Source organism: Equus quagga, chromosome 4 (genome assembly GCF_021613505.1).
Source record: "Equus quagga isolate Etosha38 chromosome 4, UCLA_HA_Equagga_1.0, whole genome shotgun sequence".
In the NCBI taxonomy this organism is placed as follows: Eukaryota; Metazoa; Chordata; class Mammalia; order Perissodactyla; family Equidae; genus Equus; species Equus quagga.
Genome location: NC_060270.1, coordinates 134628571 through 134651947, shown reverse-complemented (window position 1 = coordinate 134651947; position 23377 = coordinate 134628571). Strand labels below are relative to the sequence as shown.

At 40.1% G+C, this 23377-nt stretch overlaps 1 protein-coding gene across 4 annotated transcripts in view; it reads left to right on the top strand.

Moving 5' to 3' along the window:
- The window catches only part of LOC124238618 (DNA-binding protein SATB2-like), a 182111-nt gene extending 159049 nt beyond the window's left edge, over window positions 1–23062 (top strand). For all 4 annotated transcript variants that reach the window (XM_046659789.1, XM_046659787.1, XM_046659785.1 and 1 more), the window contains one exon: window positions 19935–23062. In XM_046659789.1, coding sequence (XP_046515745.1) covers window positions 19935–20396 — 462 coding nt within the window. In that variant the 3' untranslated portion in view covers window positions 20397–23062. The remainder of the gene's footprint in view (window positions 1–19934) is intronic.
- The last annotated feature ends 315 nt before the right edge of the window (window positions 23063–23377 follow it).

Below are 23377 nucleotides of genomic sequence, written 5' to 3'. Positions count from 1 at the left end.
CACCCAACAGAGTGGAGGACTTGAGCTAGAAAGCAGGGAAACAAGTTATTTTAACACTTACTTTCTTAGATATCATAAACTGAACCCAGATATTGCACTTCCAAATGAGGAGTCAATTACCTTTTAAAAAGTACTTAAACCTAGAGAGCTAAAGTCTATGATGTGAACTCTTAAAGGTAAATGTATGTGGATCTAGAAAGGTCTTCCTATTTTTTATGATGATCTAAATGAACAACAGAATGTCCTAAAGGCAGCATATACTGTGTAAGTGCAGTATCTACATGCAAATGGTTTTTTAAATATAATTTTTCTCATTTCAGTTTTTTGATGATTCATGTCAACAGTGTACTCAAAAGTGTGGTAATAGAAGAGCAGAAAGAAATTGTGGTGGTCAATGTCAAATATTTCCATGTAGGTGCAATTTAGGGGTATGCTTTTGAGAGAAACCCTTATTTGAGTTTATGCTTCACATGAAATGAAAGCCTCTCAAAGCGATAGAGCTCAAATGGTTACCCAGCATGTGCAGTATGTTGACACAGGCACCTTCTCAGCAATGGAAGGGGAGAAGCAAATTGACAGATTCTTTGGCTTGTAAAACATAATGTGGATCAAATGCGTCAGTCTGTTCTATCAGTTGATGATTCTTTCATGTATCTTCATGTTAGAACTACTGATGTAGTGGGGAGAAGAAGTTTTCTTGTTGCTTTGTTTGTATGGAATCAACCACTTTATTTTGAGCTCCTAGAACAGACATGCTGGCGACGGCCTGCGGTACTTTGATGATCCCTGCATATCTGCATATGTGGAGCAGGGTTGTACGGTGCACTGTGTGGACATGTAATGTCATCTGTGTTCTCTGTGGCCATCACTCACATATAGACTGTGTATGTAATCACTTCCTACTTATATCATAGTCATCTGCATTTGCAGCATTTCAAAGACTAGTCTGAAACATCTTGGCACAGATGGGGAAAGCAGAGTTGCTTATAAGTTCCAGAACTACAAAGACACAGATCAAACATAAGATATTAATAAATAGCTTGGATGGGGGGGAGGGTGAGGATTAAAAATTAGATTATTTATTTAGAAAGTTGGAAGTCTCCATTTGTGATCATTACCCTGCTCTTGAAAGGAAATAGGTGCTGGGTTTTCTATTTTGTTTTTTTCTTCCATCCTCATGTTCCCCCCCTCCCCCTTCCTCATGTTTTGAATTAAAATCTAAAGACAGACCGAAAGCGTGTATATATAACTGCAAGAAGGATGTGGTAAATCATGGCAGTGGTTTGTGATCTCACAGACATGGTGGTGTCAGGGCCTGAGGACCAAAGGCGAATCCTCAGCTTGCAGTGGATTTACTTGAAATCCCTCCCTTCATACCATATCACGGATAATAGCCTATCATGGATAATTACATTTTTACAAATGGTAGAGAAAATCATTTTGACACACACATAGTGTTTTCCAGCCAGACCAGCTTTTCAATCTTTTATAGGTTTCATGCATTAAGGCTCATATTTTCTTTGTTTATTTTAAAAATACTATCATTAATAATAGGTTTGTTCTGTGGTCAGCCTCTGAATAGAAGATACTGAGGAAGACCCCTTTTTTCCTATTTGCCCCAAGTCATACATTTGATACCTTTTCCTTTGTGGAAGTTTGTGCTATTCATGTTTTTCATTAAGAAAGTTATGGCAACCAAATTTTCATGGAGATTTTTAGGAGCTTTGGTCATTTTTCAACTTATTGCTATGTGTAATAGAATGAATTATGTTCAGTGGCAAATCATTGAAAAAAAAAGAAGAAAAAGTCATAGAAGAAATACTGTCATCGATTTCTTTGCCCCTACTATGCGATGAAGTGAATTGCGACTGGATGCAGCTAGAAAAGGTCGTCCCCATTAACCATGCTGCTGCACCAAAATCCCAGGGCACAGAAGAAGTTGGGGGACAATATTCTCTTTTCTTAACCATTTCTGATCAAATGTGGTATTTCATTTTGAAAATGAAATTAATTCCCCCAAGGCCTTTGAAACTTTAATAATACACAATAAATAAAATCATACTAATAACTCAATGGTTTCATTTGACACCATCATCATCTTCTAGATGTACTGCAACTGCAGACACATAAATACTTGCAGGCTTCGAAAGCCCAGTTTCTATTTGCTAAATAAACTTGGCTTGCTTTAAATTCCTCTGTGTACAGTCATTAATACAATCCACTTTGACAGCATTTAATTAAAGTGCTTTTCTCTATTAAATTCATTAAAAGTCCCCCTTCCCCCCACCAATGCATAACTGCTTTCCAGATGCTGAGTGGCAGGGCCCTATGAGCCTCACTTTAAATAACTTCTCATTTCTCTTTGTAAAGTGTTTATTACTTTCAATTTAGAAACTGTTAAATATGACTTAGAAAGAAAGTCAGATTCCAGGACATGTTCCCCATCCCTTCAGCAATTTCTTAAAAGAACAAATGTTAGTTTAACTCATCTGAATAAGCATTTGTTCTTATTCTTATGCTGTGTGAACATCCGAGGCATTTAAGCTGCGTGGTAATAAAGATATGTTGTCCATGTCAGGGTTGGGGAGTTTGCATTAGTTCTAAGCAGGTACTTGGCTTGAATACCTTTGCCTGAGACTCGGGGAGAGTTAGCATCCCAGTCTGGTATTAATAGATTATTGACAGGTTAATGTCTTGGCACCTCCTTAGCCTGCGAAGTGTAATACCCAGGAAGCTGTCTGATATGAAAGCAGTCAATAGCATTTTCAATCAAAGCCTTTCAGTTAATTGCTGGTTGACCTTAGAGATTTCCTTTAGGCAATGCCATCTTGAGTTTAGACCAAAAAGACCATATTGATTTGTAGAGTTTATTCAGAGATGATTATTTAATACCCATTGCTCCAGTATATGTGGTAAATTTTGCCTTTTCTGTGTCTACCAAATGAACTGTCTTTTTGGCAGTGCTTTTCACAAATATTCCCTTTACCAGCTCTACTTTGAAAATATCTCATTAAATCTGTTCCCTTCTTAGAAATAGAAAGTTGGGAATCTTGAGGAAACACATGATCAAGTGTTTTAATATGATAATAGAGTTTTGATAGAGTTCTTTGCTCAGTCTGGAATTATAATTCCAGCAGAGACCCTGACAAAGCTGCAAGCTATACTCTCACTCAGGGTGACTATATAATACATCAGATGCACTGCACCTTCAAACGAAAGCGTTCTTTAACGCCAAAATGCTTTTTGATCTCTGTAAGTATAAATGAGGTGGCTTCTATTGAGTTTCTAGATTTTCTTTACTTCCATGATTTATTTAGTTTTAGTTGAATATTTTTAAAAACAAATTTTGATAAAATCCAGATAAGCTGCAAAAGCGGGCAGGAAGCAGCCAAGGCAGTTTCTGGCCTAACTTTGAACCGCGTGCCTCACTGGCATTGGAGTGTGTGATGTTGGGACTACAGAGGTTGAGACAAAGTAGGGGCAAAATATAGACTTTGAATTAATTTTGCTTTTCTTTTTTGTTGGTTCTTCACACGTGGGTTAATGTCATTCATTCTGCTCCAAGGATAACCATTTTGGCATTTAATGTTTGTTTCAGAAAGACCTACAGTGCCTCTGTAGCACTGTGTAAATGGGCAACATTCTTTCACGTTTCAGTCACTTGACAGCCATTACCGTCTCAGACTTTTATTGTGATATATATGATCCGTTTTTGACAAATACATCTAGTTTTTATGAATTCCTTTTATTTTAAAGGTTCTTTTTCCTTGTCTTGTAGGGTTTCTCTCCTTGTTATTTGTCGTTTTGCTGTCCTGCCTCCAGCAGCTCTTCTCGTCATAGAGACTGTCTGCCGTAGGCCTTTCCGAGTTCTGTTGGCAGTAGAAATACTTCTGCAGGTTGGGGACAGGGAGAGTGAAGCAAGCTGCTGACTATGTCAGTTTTTATCCCTGAGAATAGTGACACCCTAAACGTGTGTCTCTAAACGTCACTAATTTTCAATCAAGTTTGGGGGAATTGAAGAAGTGCATGAGGCACTTTAGCCTATGCAAAGAGAATGCGTGAAGCTAATAAGTTATTACAGACTCTTGTAATTCAGCTCTTTTCAGTAATAAGTGTATTTTTCAATGAATACCTGTGTGAACTTGCCGCTTTTTCTCCCCTTAGAGCTATTAGACATGCTCTAAATTTTAAGAAGACTTGATTTCTATAATATGGCTGTTAGCAGTACAGAAATATTCTGGAAATTTTTGGATAAATTTTAAGTTTCAACTATTCACTCAAAACACAGCTCTTGACTGTGTGCTAAGTGCTGAGTGTGTGGAGATGAATGTAACACGGAATGTGCCCCTAAGGAGCTCACAGATTCGGTGAGAGAGAGGTACCAGGACAGATGACTGTAGTACGGCACGCGAGTAAGGTCAGAGAAAAAGAGCACAAAAGAGGGGCACATAGCCCCAAAACCTTGTGGACAGGACAACCTGGAAGTCTTCCCGGAAGTAGTGCAGCTCAGGGTCCTTTACAGAATTCCTCTTGAGAGGAGCTTTCCCAATAAAGCAGACAGCAGAGGCAAAGGCATGGAGGTCAGACGGCCACACAGCGTGAGGGTGGGGGCTGCAGCTGTGCAGTCGCTGGAGCCCCGCCTGAGAGGCAGGGTTGAGGAGCAAGGGCAGGGGCAGGGGCACAAGCTGCAGTCAGGTCACAGCCTTCTTGGAAGCACAAGAGGCCCTGACCCATCTTAAGGCCACTGAAGACCTTGGGCAAGATGCTCTGTTGGCTGTGGCAGGGGGGCCTGTTGGGATGAAGCCGTAGTCATTCAGGCAGGAGATTATAAAGGTCTGAGCGGCAGCAATGGGAGTACACATGGAGAGGGGAAATCCACCCAAGACCTGTTTAAGGCCGGATCAGCAGCACATGGGATCCACTAGATGTAGGGGCGGATGAGGGGAAGGAATCAGGGCGAACTCTCAGATCCTGACTGGGGCAACGTGGGTGAGGGGGTCTTGGAGCACGGATTGAGAGCAGTAATGATTAATTCCCTGCTAATGTCATTTGTAAGTGTGTTTGTTTTGTACTGAGTTTTCAGCTATTAAATCAAATCCACCCTTAAGCTAATTCATATTTGAAAGTATAATGACTTGACAGTGCTAGTTTCCGAGGACGGACCTGCACAGGGTAAGCAAATATGCGTAGGAAAGCCCGGGCGACGTGGCACGGAGAAAAAATTGGACTTGCTTTGTGGATCTGAGCAGATAAGGATGCTGCGTGACCGGCCTCATGGGACTCTAATGGTTCCTCTGCAGCTCAAGACTGTAATCTTTCTTGTGGGAAAAGGACTCACCCATCCAGTACTTTGCCCCAGGGAATTAGGAACTGAGATTTCTCTTCCCAGTGACCATCCTTGGTACCCTAGGAGAAGGAGGTTCATTCTCTTGAGGAAAAACCACAGCCTAATAAGAGTGCCTGGCTCTCTCTGCTTTCTGTCTCTCCCTGGCGTACTTGCCACAGAGTTTAGAAGCAAAAGTCTCCCCATACCTGGTTCCAGTTAGTGAGACCATGAACGTGGAGGACGTAGAACCAGTATCCTCACGATGAATTAAAAGTGGTTAAAATTTAAAAGAATACTCTAGAATTAACCTTTGGGAAGTTTTACCTCACAGCATTTAATTTTTCCATATTCTTTTCCCCTTGAAAGAAAATAATACCAAGGAAGCCAGTCTCTGATGAAATTAAATGAAGTTGAGAACGAAAGACTGTGTTTGATAAGCTCTCATTTGACGCCTTTTCATTGCTGAGCCACAAGGAATCTTTGCTGCCACTCCCTTGAGATCAATGGCCTCTACCTCACGTCTGAGGAAAGAACCCTACTTTGATCATTTGACTTTGTTTACCCAGTTTGGACTTTGGGGTATAATAAACCATAATATGTCAGTGGTGTGGTAATGCTAGATATTTTGTCTTTTCCCAGAGTGGTTGATTATAATGCACTGCATGAGATTCGCTTTCTATAAAAGGAATATTTGTGCTTTTATGTGTTTGATTCACACAGTGCAGTTTTCTCAAGTCCTGTTATTAAGTGGTTACATCCCGAAAGCAAAAAATATGCTGAGGTAGTATTTTATTGGCGAACATCTAATATTTTCACTAACCATAACTGTCAGATTGTTCTGACTTCTGAGTGCCCCAACTGTAAAAATTATACAGAAAATGTGGCCTATCATGGGATTCTAAACAGCCCCATGTGAAGCCTCAAACACATGGATTACCTTCGTTCTTTTTCCCCCCAAGCAAAGAATCTAATCCAAACACCCTTTCTCCTTAAATAATTTAAACCTTCTCTAAAAATCTGGGAAACAACATAACTGCAGTGTCACCAGTGCCATCACAATTGTGGGAATTTTTAATCTTCTGCTGAATCTTGGCTGAGTTTTGTCAGGAAGAGCCTCTTTTTCGGGCTAGCAAATTTTGAGAAAATTGGGTATATGCTTTTTAAAAAATGGTACACAAAGATAGGAAAAATCCCTTTAAAACCCACTCAAAATTAACATTTGGGAGAGGAACTTCTCCATCATGTATTCTAATTTTTCCTTATTTGTCTTCAGTTATAACCCTAAACTTGAAATACTGACTAGTATCCATTGTCATTTTTTAGCGTTATTTTTATGTTTTAATTGGAAGACGTTTATTTACACTAAAATGAATTTGTGTTCAAAACTTACATTTTAAATTTAAACATATTTTTGTATTTTTCTCCATTTACCAGCTAAACAGCAGTCAGGGCGTGTTTGTTACATTAGACTCGGGGGTTTGTGACTTTGGGGTCAGAGATCCATTTCTTGTGTCCATTTCCTTCTCTGAGGAACAAATGCAGCAGTACCCAGTGACATTGTGAGATCAGTTTGTTGTTGTTAAGAAACAGGAAGTCCAAAAGATAGTAAAGCGCTTTGCAAATATCCTAATTGTAGGATTTAAATAATTACAGAAACTGGACATATGACCACCAAGTCATATTATGATTTGTGTGTGAATCAGGAGGAGTGATGCCTTATTTCAAGGGAGCTTGCGTAATTTAATGAGGTTCTATGACTTAAAGTATGCATAATTTTTCCCCCCATATTATCCTTGTTTCTGGGTAATTCTTTACCAAATCGGTCTTCTTAAGTTATTGTTGTTGTCACTGGATTTATAAATACTGAGAGATTTGGAAGTGGTTTGAATCCTGACTCTAGTGCTTTGTCTCAGGAATATTATTTGAGTCTTCATTGACAGTTCTTGGCTGGCTATGTGATGTCTATTCTTATAAAATGTATCTATCCTCTATCTTCATTTAGCTTAACATGTTTTCACTTAAAAGGAATCAAAACTCTGCTCTGGTTGAATTTATTGGATTAAATTTCTTTATCTGAAGCAGTCTGTGTATTCTGTTCTTTTAAGGTTACCTTGAATCCGTTTTTTAAAAATCAAATTTCAGAGCTCACTGGGTCATGTATCCCTGGCATTTGATGTAGTTGTTTTCGTTTGGGTCACATTTTACTTCACTTGAGAATTATGTAGCCAACTGGGTTACCTGTTTAGGCATTGTAATGGATTGCTCTTATCCGGAACCCTTTGCACATCTTTCTCTCTTGGTGTTTTGCCATTGATGAGGTATTGCGAATTTCTGGGTTGGTTCTTTTAATACCATTATGATGACTTGATACTCAAGTCATCATAACCTTTTACCTTCTTCATTTAGTTACCCTGGTTATCTTTAACTTGACTTAAGAGTTCTTTCATTTTTGCTGATGCAAAGATAACTCTCTTCTCTATTATACCAATGACTAAGTCATGCATTCATTTAAAAATCAGAATGCCAGGGATAGCTATCAGCCCTGGTCATGTCCATGTTACTCCTTACTCCTTTCAGCTCCAATATAAAGTCTTTAAAGACACTGTAATACTACTTGTACCTTGAATCTGGTCTTCAAAAGATAGGCTTTCTCTGTGAATTTTTAGGGTAAGTTTTGTGTTTTGAGAAGACATTGTGGACTGTGGTGGGGTTGTAAGGGAACAGGGAGGAAATGACTGCTCGTGGGTGTCAGGCAAGTGGGATTGGAGTGGGTGGGCTGGGAGATGCTTTCTTCCAGGCAGAAGGACACATGGCTGTGGCCTAGACCATCCTGAAGAGGCTATTTTCCTTGAATCCTCTCATGGATTCTGTCTGTCATGTTTGTGGAACGGTTTTGGTCATGTTAGGCCCTTAATGATCAAATAAACCTATTTATTAGATGGCACTGATGAAGGGAAAGTTATAATTACCATTAAGTTCAATATATGCCCATGTTTTACCCTTCTTATGTTCTAACAGGAAGGTGATTGTTTTTTATGGGGCATGTGTCTCTTTAATTGAGATGCAGTTAGTCATCCTGGCCCTGCTTAATTTACCCTGTCAGCTCATGTCCTTAAACTGAAGAAGCAGCTCACCCAGCTATCTGTCAGTGTTTGCAGATTCTGGCCACTCCCACTAGTCAGATTAATGACTACAACACTTTTTTTTTTGTTTTTTTTACCCAAACCATACCAAAGTTGGTATAGTTGTTCTCAATTTGTTACCAAAGAGGAAATGATATAAGCCAAAGTCTGTTTTAAGAACTATGCTTCCTCCAACCCCCAAGTTTATTTTAACAGATTATTGTGTCACAGTGTTTTTATGCTTTTATCTTTGACCAAAGTGTTTATTTTGAGAAACAATTATTAAACTGCATTAAAAACATACACAATGTTCCAATACCATCTTGGTTACAATATTAAAGGAAACTCAGACTAAGGCTGGATGAAATTGAACACATATTTCCATGTCAGACTTCCTACCATTTTGCTTGTTTGTATTGATTTCTCTTGACATGGTCTTCTTTTATTGAGCACCACTCTTTTTTTTTATTTTTTCTTATTCTGTCTCTCTCTTTTTTTTATCGTTAAAATCCCCTTCCTATAGCTGTATGTGCTAAGAGCAATTGTAAAAGGAGACCAACTTATATTAAACCTGCCTGGAGTCAAAATGTAATCTAACACCTGTAGTCTGCAATTTGTCATCACTTCATGGATACTTTTTTTTTTTTTAATAACAGATTTCCTGAGTTTTGACCTTAGGATACTATATAATCCAAAAAAAGCAACAAAACTGAACCATGGTTTTTAATAAGTCTTATAATGTTAGGATGTGAAATTACAACCATCAGCGCCAACTCAAGGACCATCATTTGGAGTTAGAAATAGTGCTGAGTTGTGTATCTAGGAGAATATGCTTTGCCTGTGGAAACTTTTTTGAGTGATAAAGTCAAGAGGCAAATCATAATGCGTGTGTAATTTCTCCTACACTCATTCTTTAAGATCTTCCTAGGTGACTTGGCTCAAGTCAATGTAGGATACATTTTGAATTTTATAGTAAAGTGCTTGGTTTTCGTTAGGAGAAGAACAAAGTATATGTTCAGTGTGATTCATGTAGCACAGACTTTTCAAACTTGTTGGCATCAGAATCCCCTTTCACTCTTACTATTGGGAACTCCAATACTGTGTTATATCTAGCAATATTTGTTACACTAGAAATTAATTTTGAGAAAATTTTTAAATGTTTATTAATTTAAAAATAATTATAAGTAATATATATGCAACTGATATATTTTTATGAAAAATAACTGTATTTCCTAAACAAAAAAATGAAAGAGTACCGTTGTTTAATATTCTTTTTTTGTAAATATTTCAAGTGGCTTCATGGAAGACGCTTGGATTCTCATAATTGCTTCTGCATTCAATCTCATTCAATTTGTGGTTTTGGTTGAATTAAACAAAGAAAATCAAGCCTTATGCAGACATGTAATTAGAAAAGAAAGGTGTATTTTAATAGCCTGTGCAGGTAATTGTTATTTTCTTCTTTGATTCTATAGGAAAACTCTACAAGTGGTAGTTTCTTAAAGGTTAGTTGCAAAGTGGAATCTAAAGTCATATACTGATTAACTTTTCATACGTTGTTACTTTATAATTCATTGGTCTGCCTTGCACTTGAATGGATCTTTTACCTATTCATGATTTTGTAATATCATGCATTGGTCATTTGGAAGTTAGTGCTGCACTGAGTTATGCAGATCTTCCAAATGTTGACACATTTCATTGCATAACATATTAAAAAAAATTGTTAAATCGCCACTAATATCATCCGGAAGGTCTTTAAGTATTGGGGAGCTGTTAAGCTTATAGTAGCAGCTTCAAGTTTCCCAAAATTCTAATTTTTGCTTGGAAGATCAATTTTATCATTGACAACAAACACTATCAGATATTTTTCTTGAAGTTACAGGCTCACTTCATTCTAAGAAAATGTCTGCCAAATACCCAGGTCTGAATAACCAAAGTTGGTCTGTCTGTTGTTCTTTCAAGTAAAAATGATATCCCGTGAGAAATGTGGCTGGCTCAGATGGCAACTCCAACAATCACACAAACGCTCTTTCTTATGACAACCATTTTATCCCACAGAAGTGCTGTATGTGGACCTCCCATTTCCTCATACAGAATTTTAAAAAAGAGATATACTCAAGGGTTGAGATTTAATATAATTAATAATATATTACTGCTTCATCAAGGACTTTCTTAAATGAAAGTGGCATTTTCACTGTGTGTGCGTGGCAGTGAAGAAAACAAATACATCCCAGTGCAGTTTGGTGCCACTGACTTGATTTCTGCTAACAGGCCGGCAGTTTTCCCACCATTGCTTTTGCACCATCAGTACAAATTTCAGCACAGTCAAAAAGGCAAATAATGTCTTAGTTTTGCCATGAAAATAGTTTTGACGTCATGGACCTCTTGATGGGGTATCAGGATTCCCCCAGGAGTCATGGACCACATTTTGAGAACCACTGATAAAGGATGTCTTCCTAGGAGGATCCCAGGCTGTGCACATAGAGGGTGTCACCTTGAACGGGACTATGTCTGTGAGATATAATTCCATGTGACAGATGCTTAAGAGGCAACGTCCATGTGCTGGTGCCATGTACAAAGATGTATGTCGTTATATGAGTGAAAGAAATAAGAAAACTTACTGGTAGACATGCCCATCTGTAGATCTTTGGGGTGAGAAGGACAGACTGATCTCTGAATTTATTCCTGATTTTTATAATAAGCATAATTGACAGAAAAATACATGAGGTATTTTACTACTGATTCTTTTTTTGTTTTTGAGGAAGATTAGCCCTGAGCTAACTACTGCCAACCCTCTTTTTGCTGAGGCAGACTGGCCCTGAGCTCACATCCATGCCCATCTTCCTCCACTTTGTACGTGGGACACCTACCACAGCATGGCTTGCCAAACGGTGCCATGTCCGCACCCAGGATCCCAACCGGCGAACCCCGGGCCACTGAGAAGTGGAACGTGCGAACTTAACTGCCGTGCCACCAAGCTGGCCTCTACTACTGATTCTTAAATCGTCTTCTCATTTTTTGATGATAGTAACTACTTACAGAAACCTTAAGACAAGAACTCTGCTAAGTCCTGTTTCACTCAATCTTCATAGCACTACATGGGAGATTTTACAGATTAGCGAAACACTGTGGCTCAGAGAAAGTCACCTGCTCGGAGTCACAAGGCTAGTAAGCAGATGTGCTTTTGGGGGTAAGGACTGGATTCAAAGCCAGAACTATATGACCCCAAAACTCCTGCTCACAACTTCTGTACAATGCCATCTTATGGGTTATGTGATGCCCTGGAATTTTTTTAATACAAGACTGGTAAAAAAATATATAAATTATATTTTCTTCAGATACCCACTAGATGTAAGTTCCTATAATTAGTGATAGTTTCCTTACTTTTTAAATATGGTTTTGCTAACTAGGAATAATAACAAGAAAAATAATAAGTTTTGCAGAACAAGAATAATAACTGGTCTGAAGGTAAAGAAGAGAGAATGTGGAATTAGTCCAGTGCAGCAGAACAAAGATGTACTGAGCCTTACTTACTGTGGGCCAGGCGTGGGGTGCGCCACTGTGTAGGCGGGATGGATACATAGTAGCTACATCATTACTATGAGTACCATACCTGTTACATACAACAGATGACATAGGGGTATAATAGTTACATTAATAGTTACATTAATTAGTAATCATTAATGTTAAGTTCTCCCCACTGAGTTTTGAGCCAAAATTAATAGTCTTAAGGGTGATTTGAAAAAACGGAATTTTAGGGGGTAGAGCTAGGTTGTTGAAACGTAAGCTAAATATCTTGGTTACATGATATTTTACATATAGCATATTTTAAAAATAGCAGCATTTATCCATTCACTTATTTAACAAATCGTAGTTGAGTTCTGCACAAGGGCTTTCAACCAATTGTTCTTATTGCCTGTTAAATATATTTCTCTGGGGACTTTTAGTGGAAGAATGCTTTCCTTTTTTGGATCAACTATTTTACATTCTGTTGTCACAGATGAGGTAAAATTAAGTCAAAATAATTCTGATATTAACTCAAAATGAATGCAGACAGAAGTCGCCTTATTCTCGTTCTCTTCTCCTGTTGATGGGCATCACCGTCTGGGACCCGAAGTTCAGGGCGAGGCTCACTCCTCTGGGGGAAGGCTTGTCAGAGAGAGGTGGCTGCAGCCCACCTGGGAAACTTCTGTTTTAACCTATTACCACACTGGATCAGTTCCCCTCTACACTCACCTCCTTAATAATTTCTCATTTTCTTTTTATAAAAAAGACCACAAAGTCTTGGCTTATTATAAGTAATCCAGTTCACCCCATAATGATACAGTGAATTATATACTTTCCTAAACTTAATCATTCAAGATCTCACTTCCTTCCCTGCAGGCAAAAACCATTATATTTTACACATGGCTCCCAGCTGGTTTTCATCGAGGCCTTCAAACTCCATTTGAGCACAGAGAGGTTTAAGAGGAGCTGCTTTATCTTTCTTAGTCAACTTTTGTCATGGTACCATTTTGTCCTTGTGTTTTCAAAATTTTTGGTTTTGCAGGCAGGGAAACAAAATGTGTCCATATTATAATTGTGCTTTGTCGCTGTGCATGCAGGTTTTGGGTTGTATTTTGAAGTTCATGTCTCTTTTGAATATATTTACAACTTTTCTTTCTTTATCGCCACCTTCATGTCCATTTATATAAACGTATGTCATATTTCAGCCCAAAGAGATTTCAGCAAACAAATAAGAAGGAGCGTCTTAGATTTTTAACTTTCTATTTGTCTCCTTACTACCCATAAGTTACTCATCAACACTTAATTATTGGAGACAGGACTCTTTATTAGAAACTTTGTAAATTAATAGGTCCAATTATTATAGACACTCTGTAAATATTTGATAAATGGATACTTTTTTGAACTTTTTAAACTGAAGTTTGATTATTTTAAACATAATTCCTTTCAGACGGTGATAAGCACCTCTGAGGAAAAGGGCAGTCATCAGTTAAATGTAAATTAACCATTCTCTTGAGGATAGCAGTGCCCGTGCCTCCCTCTGGTTGTTTTTACGATGGTGTTGCTATTTGTGACACTCTGTTCAAAGTCCAGTAATATATTACAAGCTGAGTTTTTCTTCTCAGTTTATGGATATATGAATACTTCTCTTTTCTCTAGTAATAGTGGCAGTTTCAAGTCCTACTATGTTTTTGACTAGATCAGATTACATGATTGCAGTTCATTGTGAGAAATTTCTGTCCCCCTGACAGTAGAGTGCCAAGGCCCTCCATGCTCTGGTCCCAGCTACCTCTCAGTTGTCCTATTTCTCCCTAGCATAGGGCTGTCCATCACTACTTTCTGTGATGATGGAAATGTGCTGTGCCATCCAATATGGTGTTGCGCAGTGTGGTTATCGAGCACTTGAAATGTGGCAAATGTGACTGAGGAACTGAGCCTCTTCTTTTGTTAGTTTTCATTAATTTGAATGTAAACAGCCATATGTGGCTAGTAGCTACTGTATGGGGTGGCCCAGCTCTAACATGCTGCCTTTCTTGGCGTTCTTCACATATGCCGAGTGTATTCCTGCCTCTTGGCCTTTGTGCTTGGTTTCCTTTGTCTGGAATGCTCTTCTTCGTGGCTCAGTCCTCACTTCCTTCAGCCCTCTGCTCAGCTGCTGCCTCCTTAGGGAGCCTTCCTTGAGTTACTGTATCTAAAAGAACTTCCCGTCCCCCCGATTCTCCTCCTTATGCATTGCTCCATTTTTGCTTATAGCGTTTATTACTACCTCATATTTTATTTATGGTCTGTCTCCTCTGCCGTAGAGACTTTGTTCAGTTTTCCTATGTAATCTTCTTATAGAAGGCAGGAGAACAAGTTTAAGGGCGTGGGATTTAAAATCAGCAGATACGTTTTAGAATCCCAGTGCTGCTAATTACAAGCTGCGCAGCCTCGAACAAAGTACCTACACTCTCTAAACATTGGTGTTCTCATCGTAAAATGAGGTAAAAATACCTAACTCCAGGATTACTGTGAAAATAAAATAAAATATATTTATAGCTTTTGGGTTAGTGTTTGGCTCATAATAAGCTTTACATGAATGCACCCACCTTTTTTTTGTTGTTTTTTCAAAGGATTGGCACCTGAGCTAACCTGTTGCCAATCTTCTTTGTTCCTCCTCCACCTCCTCCTCCTCCTCCTCCACCTCCACCCCCCCCCCCTCCCCCTCCTCCTCCTCCTCCCCCCCCTCCTCCTCCTCCCCCCCCCCCTCCTTCTCCCCAAAGTCCCGCAGTACATAGTTGTGTATTCTAGTTGTGGCCCTTCTAGTTGTGGCATGTGGGACGCTGCCTCAGCGTGGCCTGACAAGCGGTGCCATGTCTGCACCCAGGATCCAAACCAGCAAAACCCTGGGCTGCTGAAGTGGAGCGCGCCGACCTGACCACTCAGCCACGGGGGCGGCCCCTGCAACCACCTTTTATTACTATTATTATTGATGGTATTTAGATATTTCACTGCTGTGAACTCTAATTGTCATATTGAAAAATCAATAATAGAAGCTACAAAAAAGGAAGAGGCTTTTAAATAAACTTTTTTAAAACTCTATAGAAATTTTCAGAAATGAATTGTTGACTATATTAATTTAATTTCAGTCGTGATAGACAAAAATCTAAACCAAAATGGAGCTAGGATGAATTATCAGGCTTCACGTGGCAAAGGTCAAGAGTAAAGGGATGGATAGCTGTCTATACAGAAGGATATATTCTGTTATTTGTGGAAATCATGTGAAGAGGGATGATGGACCTTAGGAACAGAGAGGTCAACTGCTGGGACCATTTTGAAGAAGAGGAAAAGGGATGAGGCTGGAAAGTCTGTGGACTTGGGCAAGTTTTCATAAATATCTGGGAAGATGCTCCATGACACGTAAAGAAAGCCCCAGAAAACAATAATCTGCATGTGTGAAGAAGTTGTTGGGAAAGAGCATATTTCTATTCACTTGGCAGGGCATTCTCTGTCTTGGTTGAAATAATTGTAAATTTTGCGGTTTAAAAAAATCAATCAGCCAGAAATGGATGTCTGAACTGTTAAATGAGCTGAGGAACAGGACGGCTTCTTGTCCGTCCAGCAGGTATCAAGGACATGGCCTCACGCTCGAGTTACTCAGGGCACTTGCTTGGGACAGGAACCAAACTTGATTCATTCTGGTTAACTAACAAGGAATGTCAGACATCTATGAGAAGTTCAGACAGAAAAACTAAAATTCAGTGAAGTGGGAGCAAGGAAGCCTGTCCTCTGAGGGAGAGGCCGAAAGAGTCGACATTACTTGGTCAAGACGGGAGAGAGGGGAGGAGAGTGAGGATGCGCCGTTTAGACACAGGATCTGAGGAGAGGGCTGGGGCTGATCACCTGGCCGGGGAAGACCGTCCTGTGAGCATGGGCTCTCCTCTGCTTATGTTCAGGGTGCTCGCACCCTAGAAGAAAGCGCCACGTACCACATTGGGAAGAATTCCTTGATTGTCGTAATAATAAGCTGCTGCAATTGGCTGGTGGGGAAATTGATGCAGTTCTTTTTGCTCAAAACTGTCTGGAGACAATAAAGAATTCTCTGCCTGGAGTAATTAGAACATTTTGGGGGAATGAAGATAGTTGGGACCGATAACTTGGGGAATCTATTATCTCAGATATTATGCATATTGTGGTTGAAAGGGAGTTATAGACAGATGAAAAGTAGCAGTGTAACCGAAAAACCTCAGACAGGCCCTTTAGGTAATTTACAGGATAATTTCATTGTGCAGCTGCTCATTTTGTCACTCTCTACTTTCACTACTCTTTCCCTATCTGCTCAAAGATGCTAGAAATATCATTTGACCTTCTTCATGTAAATATTGTGATGCTGCCCAACTCACTATAGAACATTGCCTGACCAGAAACGAGACATTTCAGTTTGTAGGTCATTTCTATTGCTGTTACTTCTCTGAGAAACATCTTCCTCTTCTATCATGGGCAGCAACATTGTCATCATTCCTCAGAAAAGTACTTTCTCAGACTTACGGCTCCCTGGGTTTGTAATTTCCAATATAGAGAGTTTCTCTGAGATGCTGCCTGTGCCCAGGTTGTTCTTGATCCGAACAGTGCCTTCCTGAGGAACTGCGGGGATTAAACGAGTTGATCCCTGTCAAGCTCTTAGACCTGCCCAGCATAGAGTAAGCATTCAGTAAGTGGTAGTGACTATTATTTTTGTCGTTTCTCTGTTTCATGTGTGGCTTCTCTGTATGCATATGTTGCTACTGTCAGGCTCTAGGGAAGAAAGGCGAGGTGAAGTAGGCCAGTTGGTTGGACCTAAGGAGAACAAACCCTATCATGCAGAAAGATTATAGTAACTTCAAAGTATAGTTTTGGAAAATGTCTTTAAATCTAACCAATGCACAATGGAAAACCCCTAAAGAACCAATCTAATTATTTAATTAAATGGAACCGTTATGCTGACTTTTACTACAGAAAGCAAGCATAATTTAGAAAATGGGGCATTTTAATTCTCTTTTGTTTTCCAATTAACGCAATTGCTCTAATAGGGGGCACTCGTGCTTGAGTTATATGTTCTGTGAGTACATTTTCATACGCAATTTCAGTCTCTCTCTTTCTCGTCAAATAACAAAATCCTCACCTGTTGACATAGAGGTTCATTGACTGCAATGCTCAGGCTGCCCAGATTATGACCTCAGAGCAAATATCTTCCTGCCATCAAAGCTGCCGTGAGCAGCGCTGGCCCACCATGCAACTCTGCTTTCCCTGCTGGCTATAATTAGGATGTTGAAGGACCGGAGCTCTCACTTTTTTGCTGATGCCAGCTTACCACAGCAGACCACAGGAGTTTACTCTTAGTTGAAAGTGGTAAAGAAAATGCTAAGAGCATTCATTTTAATTGGTCAACATTATATAGACCTTTAGTACCACTGTTTTATGGCTTGTGTTTTAGATTTCTTTCTGTCACTAGCCATGTCAGCTTATTATGAGGGATATTCTTATTTGCATTTGATTATCCTTTTGATTATTATTTTGATTGTTACTTGATTATTAATTATTATTCAAGAGGTGTTACCCTTCATCCTTAGGTAACATTTCATCTCTTAAGTTTTATCCTTACCCAGGTAACAATTTCATCTGCCCTAATATTTATTAAATTCTATATAAAAGACTGACGTTTTCACATTGGTAAGAAATTAGTTTTCATCACATGGTTCTCGAGACTAGTATAGATGGCAGAGATTTTTTTTCTTAAATGCTTGCTTTGATGCTGATGTTTCATGGCTAAAAAAAATGGGTCATATGGGTAGTGTGTGGTGGTGGTGGTGATGGCTATGGGATGTGTTACGAGTGATGCTTTAATGTAACGAGACATGTTTCTTCTACGTTAATTGGACTTATTTTCCCCCTGAACTCTGGAAAGTGCATAATTTGTTACTCTAACATGAAAAAGACTGCATAAAGTAGGAGAGAATGGTGAAAGAAAAACACGTGTTTTTTAGAAAGTGAACTCATTATTCTTAAAGGTCTCGGGAGGATCCAGGAAGTTAGGCGCTGACCTGAGCAGAGATCTCTTTGCCTTTGCCTTTGGAGCTGACATCACACTTTTTAATGGGGGACTTCCCGGTAGCTTTTTAATGATACTACGGTGCCACTGGTGTTGTTAAGGTGTGAGCCGTGGCTGAGGTCCTCTCCAGGACCCCCGCCCCTCTCCCTCCCCAAGAAGCCCTTCTCACCCAGGCCTTGATGAGAGCAGGGTGAGTCCTTCAGACAGTCCCCTCCGCATTGCTTGTTTTCTTTAGTCAGATGGAAGCTCATAAACAACTATTAAAGTGGGAAATTATTTCATGCAGAGAGATGATGTTGAAGAAGCAGTTATAAAGATCAAGAATAAGCTTGCCTAACTAGTGTCAAATGACAAAACTAAAACAGTTAAGTCACGAAGTTAATGTCCTCTATTCAAGGGAAGCTGTCCACGGATTCGGGGAGCGCAGGCCGCATGCGCAGTGGAGCCTCTTCCCACGGGCTTTGGGCAAGAGCCAGGCTTATAGAGCAGCGGAGGCGGCAGCGCAGAGCCAGGGCGTGGCTGGCGGGGGCGCTCTCATCTTCAGACAGATCCAAGAACAGGGAGAGCAGTGTGGAGCCCGGAGTTAGCTTGGTGTTTGGGGATCGGCTGACGGGATCTTCTGCATTTCTGGTCGAGGGGAGCACGTACGGGAACCTGAGAGCTCCATCTGGTGATGTGGCACCCCAGGCAGGGGCAACTCCATCTCGGGTCTAGAACTTTATTTAAACATTAGAATTTTTTTTCTTTTTAATGAGTGGGGAGTAGGTGGAGGTAGAAGAGAAATCTACGTTAATCACAGTGACTAGAAAACCTTGGCATTTAGGGTAAAAAACAGAAATTAGGAAGTGTGTGCAAAACAGAGGATTAACAGTAGTGATATTGAGAAGGTCCATCTATATGAGTATAAAATAGTCGTTTAAAATTCATAATTTAAGAAAAAGTTATATCTTTACATTAATTTGGAAGTTTTTATATTTTTTAAAAACATTATTGTTTAAGGCTCAAAATCAAGGCTACAGAAAATAAACAAAAGCTGTTACTGATTTTATGAAGGGTTGATTTTCTGGCTCAAATATCATCTATTCCTCTTTTGCTCTAAGAGTAATTACGAGGCTGATGACAATAATGACTCATTTATTGGATGTTTACCCTAACCAGAGGGGGACAAACAATGGCTCCCGGGCCAACTCCAGTCTGCCCCCTGTATTTGTAAATAAAGTTTTATTGGAACACAGCCATGCTTATTTGTTTATGTATTACCCATGGCTGCTTTCATACTGCAGAGAGAGAGTTGAGGCATTGCAACGGAGACTGTATGGCCCTGTGAGGCCTCAAATATTTACTATCTGGCCCTTTACTGAAAAAGTGTGTCAACCTCTGATGTAAGGTAAGCACTGTTCTTTACATATATTGTGTCGTTTAATCCTCACAACACTCCTAGGAAGTCAGTGTCTCATCCTTTTATGGATGATGAAAGTGAGGCTTAAAGATGTTTGATGTCTTGCACAGAGACACCCAGCTGAGTGGGGAGAGTCTGGACTTGAACCCATGAGGTCTGATTGTAGGGCCTGCGCTTTCCCTCTGGCTCCAGTTTCTCTCTCCTTAGGCGTCAGAGAGGTGGCCTCTCCTGCTGGTTAACAGCAAGGGGTACTCTGGAGCAGATAGTCTGAATTCAGATGACCTCGGGCAACAAATGGCTTGACTTCTCTGTGCCTCAGAATAGAAAAGTTCGCGGACATTACTCTTGTTAGCCTCTTGTTTTGTAGATGAGATTCTAAATCTCCAGAAATTCTTTTACCTGAATTTACAAGTGACTACAGCATTATTCCACTGCTAGATAGACAACACGTGTTTCAGATGGCTTTTGAAAGGCGAGCTCCTGAGTCAGATGTTAATTTTTTCCACTTGTCATCCTCAGGTCCTCCATCGACAGCAGTCGCAGCCTGCCAAGGAGAGCTCTCCTCCCAGAGAAGAGGCACCTCCCCCGCCTCCTCCGGCTGAAGACAGTTGTGCCAAAAAGCCCCGGTCTCGCACAAAGATCTCTTTGGAAGCCCTGGGGATCCTCCAAAGCTTCATTCACGATGTAGGCCTGTACCCCGATCAGGAAGCCATCCACACTCTCTCTGCGCAGCTGGATCTCCCCAAACACACCATCATCAAGTTCTTCCAGAACCAGCGGTACCACGTGAAGCATCACGGGAAGCTCAAGGAACACCTGGGCTCCGCGGTGGATGTGGCCGAGTATAAGGACGAGGAGCTGCTGACAGAGTCTGAGGAGAACGACAGCGAGGAAGGCTCGGAGGAGATGTACAAAGTGGAGGCCGAGGAGGACAACGGGGAGAAAAGCAAGGCGGCGCCCGCCGACATCGACCAGAGATAATGTGAACTCGCACCAGGCCAAGCAATACATCGGCCCAAGGACTTTCTGTTCTAGTTTCCTTAAAAAACACCTTTTTTTGGCTTTGTTTTAGTTTTGTCTTTTTTTGTCTGTTTTGTTTTCTTTACCTTTTTTGACATTTCTTTGTTGCACAGGATACACCTGTAGACTGAGTGAGTTCAGTATTTCTGAATCAGACATCACCTTGGCAAAGACACTAAAGTGTTACCCTTTCGCAGTTGACTGGATCATAGTAATTATAATCACAGGACACTCTGCCTTCATCATCCTTGCACTTATGGAAGAGACAGCAGGCGAGTTCCAGGATGAAAAGACCTCCGGAATACATGAAGGAAGCTACCAGTGTGTGTATATGTATATGTATGTATCTATATATTTACATATATGTATGAAAATTGCATGGGACCGAGAACTTTACAATCTGAAAGAATAGACTGTGAAATGAGTTCTTAAAGAAGAGACTTGTTTATGTATTAAAAAAAAAACCACTTCACAGTGAGTCGCTCTGGCTCTTTGATAAACTGCGGCCTGCTCTCAGGGGGGGGGTGACTATTTTTGAATTCCTATTTATTTTCTGTGTTTGTCCCTGATTTTTTTTTTTTTTTAAATTCTATGGCTTCCTATCTGTCAGCTTGATGGGTAATTTTTGAGGTATGTATTTAACAAAATAAATCAACACTGCCAAAAAAAAAAAGAAAGAAAGAAAGAAGAAGAAAGTCAAGTGAAAAAAGATCAGGGCACCTTAGAATGACGATACAAGTGACATCACTTAGAGACACAACGCACACTTACGTGACTCGTACGCTCCGTTACCCACTGTCATTCCTGCAGCAAACGGGTGCACTTCTGTGGAATTCCAATGAGTAAAATGGGAATTCAATACAGAGGAAACTTGTCCATTAGTGCAGTCTTGATAAAATGACATTTTGACGTTGGACATATGGAATTCATAGTATGAGCCACATTTTATTGTGAAGTTTATTTACCTGCTCGTGGCTTCAAATCTTAAAATTAATAGGCCTGCTCATTTAAAAGTTGTTTGTTGTTGCTGTTTTCTTTTCTTTTTTTTTGGTTCTTTTTTTTTTTTAATAGAAAATAGTTCAATGTAATGTTAAGTTAGAAAAGAAGTTGCTGCCCGGTTACAGGGGCTCCCTCTCAGATAAGTCTCTGTCCTCCCGTCTCCCAAAAGATGTCTCCTATTTCTGTCTCACTTTGGGCTTCCTCTTCTTTGTACACATTCCGTCCACCGAACCGAACGTTTCCAGTCCCCGCTCTCACAAGCCTCGTCCCTTCCCTGGTGTGGCAGCCCTATCAAGCACCTGTTTCTGAATCATGGTGCAGCTCCAGGCAATAGAGTAAGCGAAGCGATTTCAGTGGCATCACCTACTCGTCATAAACGGAAGCACCGCCCCAGTCACCTCCATAGCGGTTCCGTGACATAAAGCAGAACTAATGCTGACTGGCTGTTTAGTGGAACGAGCATTAAAGCTGCGAGCTCCTGTAGTCTCCACCCTCCTGTAGCTTCCTCAGAAACACCGGGAGCATTGCTGCCCGCTTCCACCGCTGGTCATTGCCCGAGGAGACCTCGCCTGCAGGACTGGCCGGGGGGATCTGGTCTTCTAGGTGGCCGTCACGCAGTCCCACACGGTTGGAGTTTGAGTTGTGCTTTCATGCAACCTTGTCAAAGACCTCATGCAATATTACTTTGAAAGTTATTTTCTGTTTACTACACAAACATTGTAATATAACTGTTAATACTATTTATATATTTGAAAGGTATAAAAGGTAGGAGTTAAAAAAAAAACCTCTATGTGTAGATATTAACTCAGAACTTACAATATACAGGGAGAAGACATGTTGCAATACAAGCTAATTCTAGCTGCTCAGTAACCTCTGGAGTTTTTAAAGGGACATTTTCCTGTACTTTTTCAAATAATGATGTTTAAAAAAAATTACCTTGACACGAGCGTCCTGTACCTTTGCAAAGGATGGTTGTTGGCAGTTCCGCCCAGGCCCGTCCTCCCCCCACCTGTAGCGCTGCAGCTTTAATCGGAAAGTCCGTGGTCGCTGCTTCCTGATCTCCGAGTTACTCTTTCCAAATCGTCTTCTTACACTGTTGCTGAAGGTCACTCTGTACACGTAATGGAAACTGATGTTGCCAAGCTCTTACAAGGTGGTTCATCGATCGATGGCATCCGCATTTGGTATCTTTTACACTTCAACCAAAAATTTATTAGGTATTTTTCAATGCTAAGTCTTGCCTTTTATTTTTTAATTTCACTGCCAAGTTTGCAGTGGTTCTAAGTGAATCTGTGGGCATTTTAGCCTGTGGTCTTGCCAGATCTTTGCGAATTACAATGCATATATGTCTATTTATTCAATATCTGTCATATAATATCTATTTGGAAGAAGAAACTTTCTCTTGTAGTGCCTCTTGACAAAGCACAATTTCCAGCCTTTTTTTTTTTTGTGAAATGAAAAAACAAATTGTGTTTTATTGCGGTATCAACAATGTGAATAAGGATTAACATATTGTAAATGTTCTTTTTTCCATGTAAATCAACTATCTTTGTTATCACTAAGTGATAATTAATTTTTAACTTATGTGCATTGTTAGGCTGTTAGAATTTTTTGGTTGTTAAAATAAAACGCATTCAATAAATATGACTTCGTTTGTCAAGTACTTTGCTGGGCGTTGCCTTCTTCCCCGTTTTACTTTTCACGTGGAGGGAGACCTGGTGAGTGCAAGGAAAATCCATTCTCTTATTTTAGAAACAAGACAGCGGTACCCAAAATCACAGCTGTTTGAGTCCTGGACAAGGCCTGGATTTGACTGTACATGTGAGCATCTATGCATCTCTGCGTGTTTCTGAAGGCGCGCATGCTCATCTCCTGGAGCTGGCAATTGGCAGGGTCATTTATCCAACCGTTTTGTTGTATACAAACAAAAGGCAAATGTATGG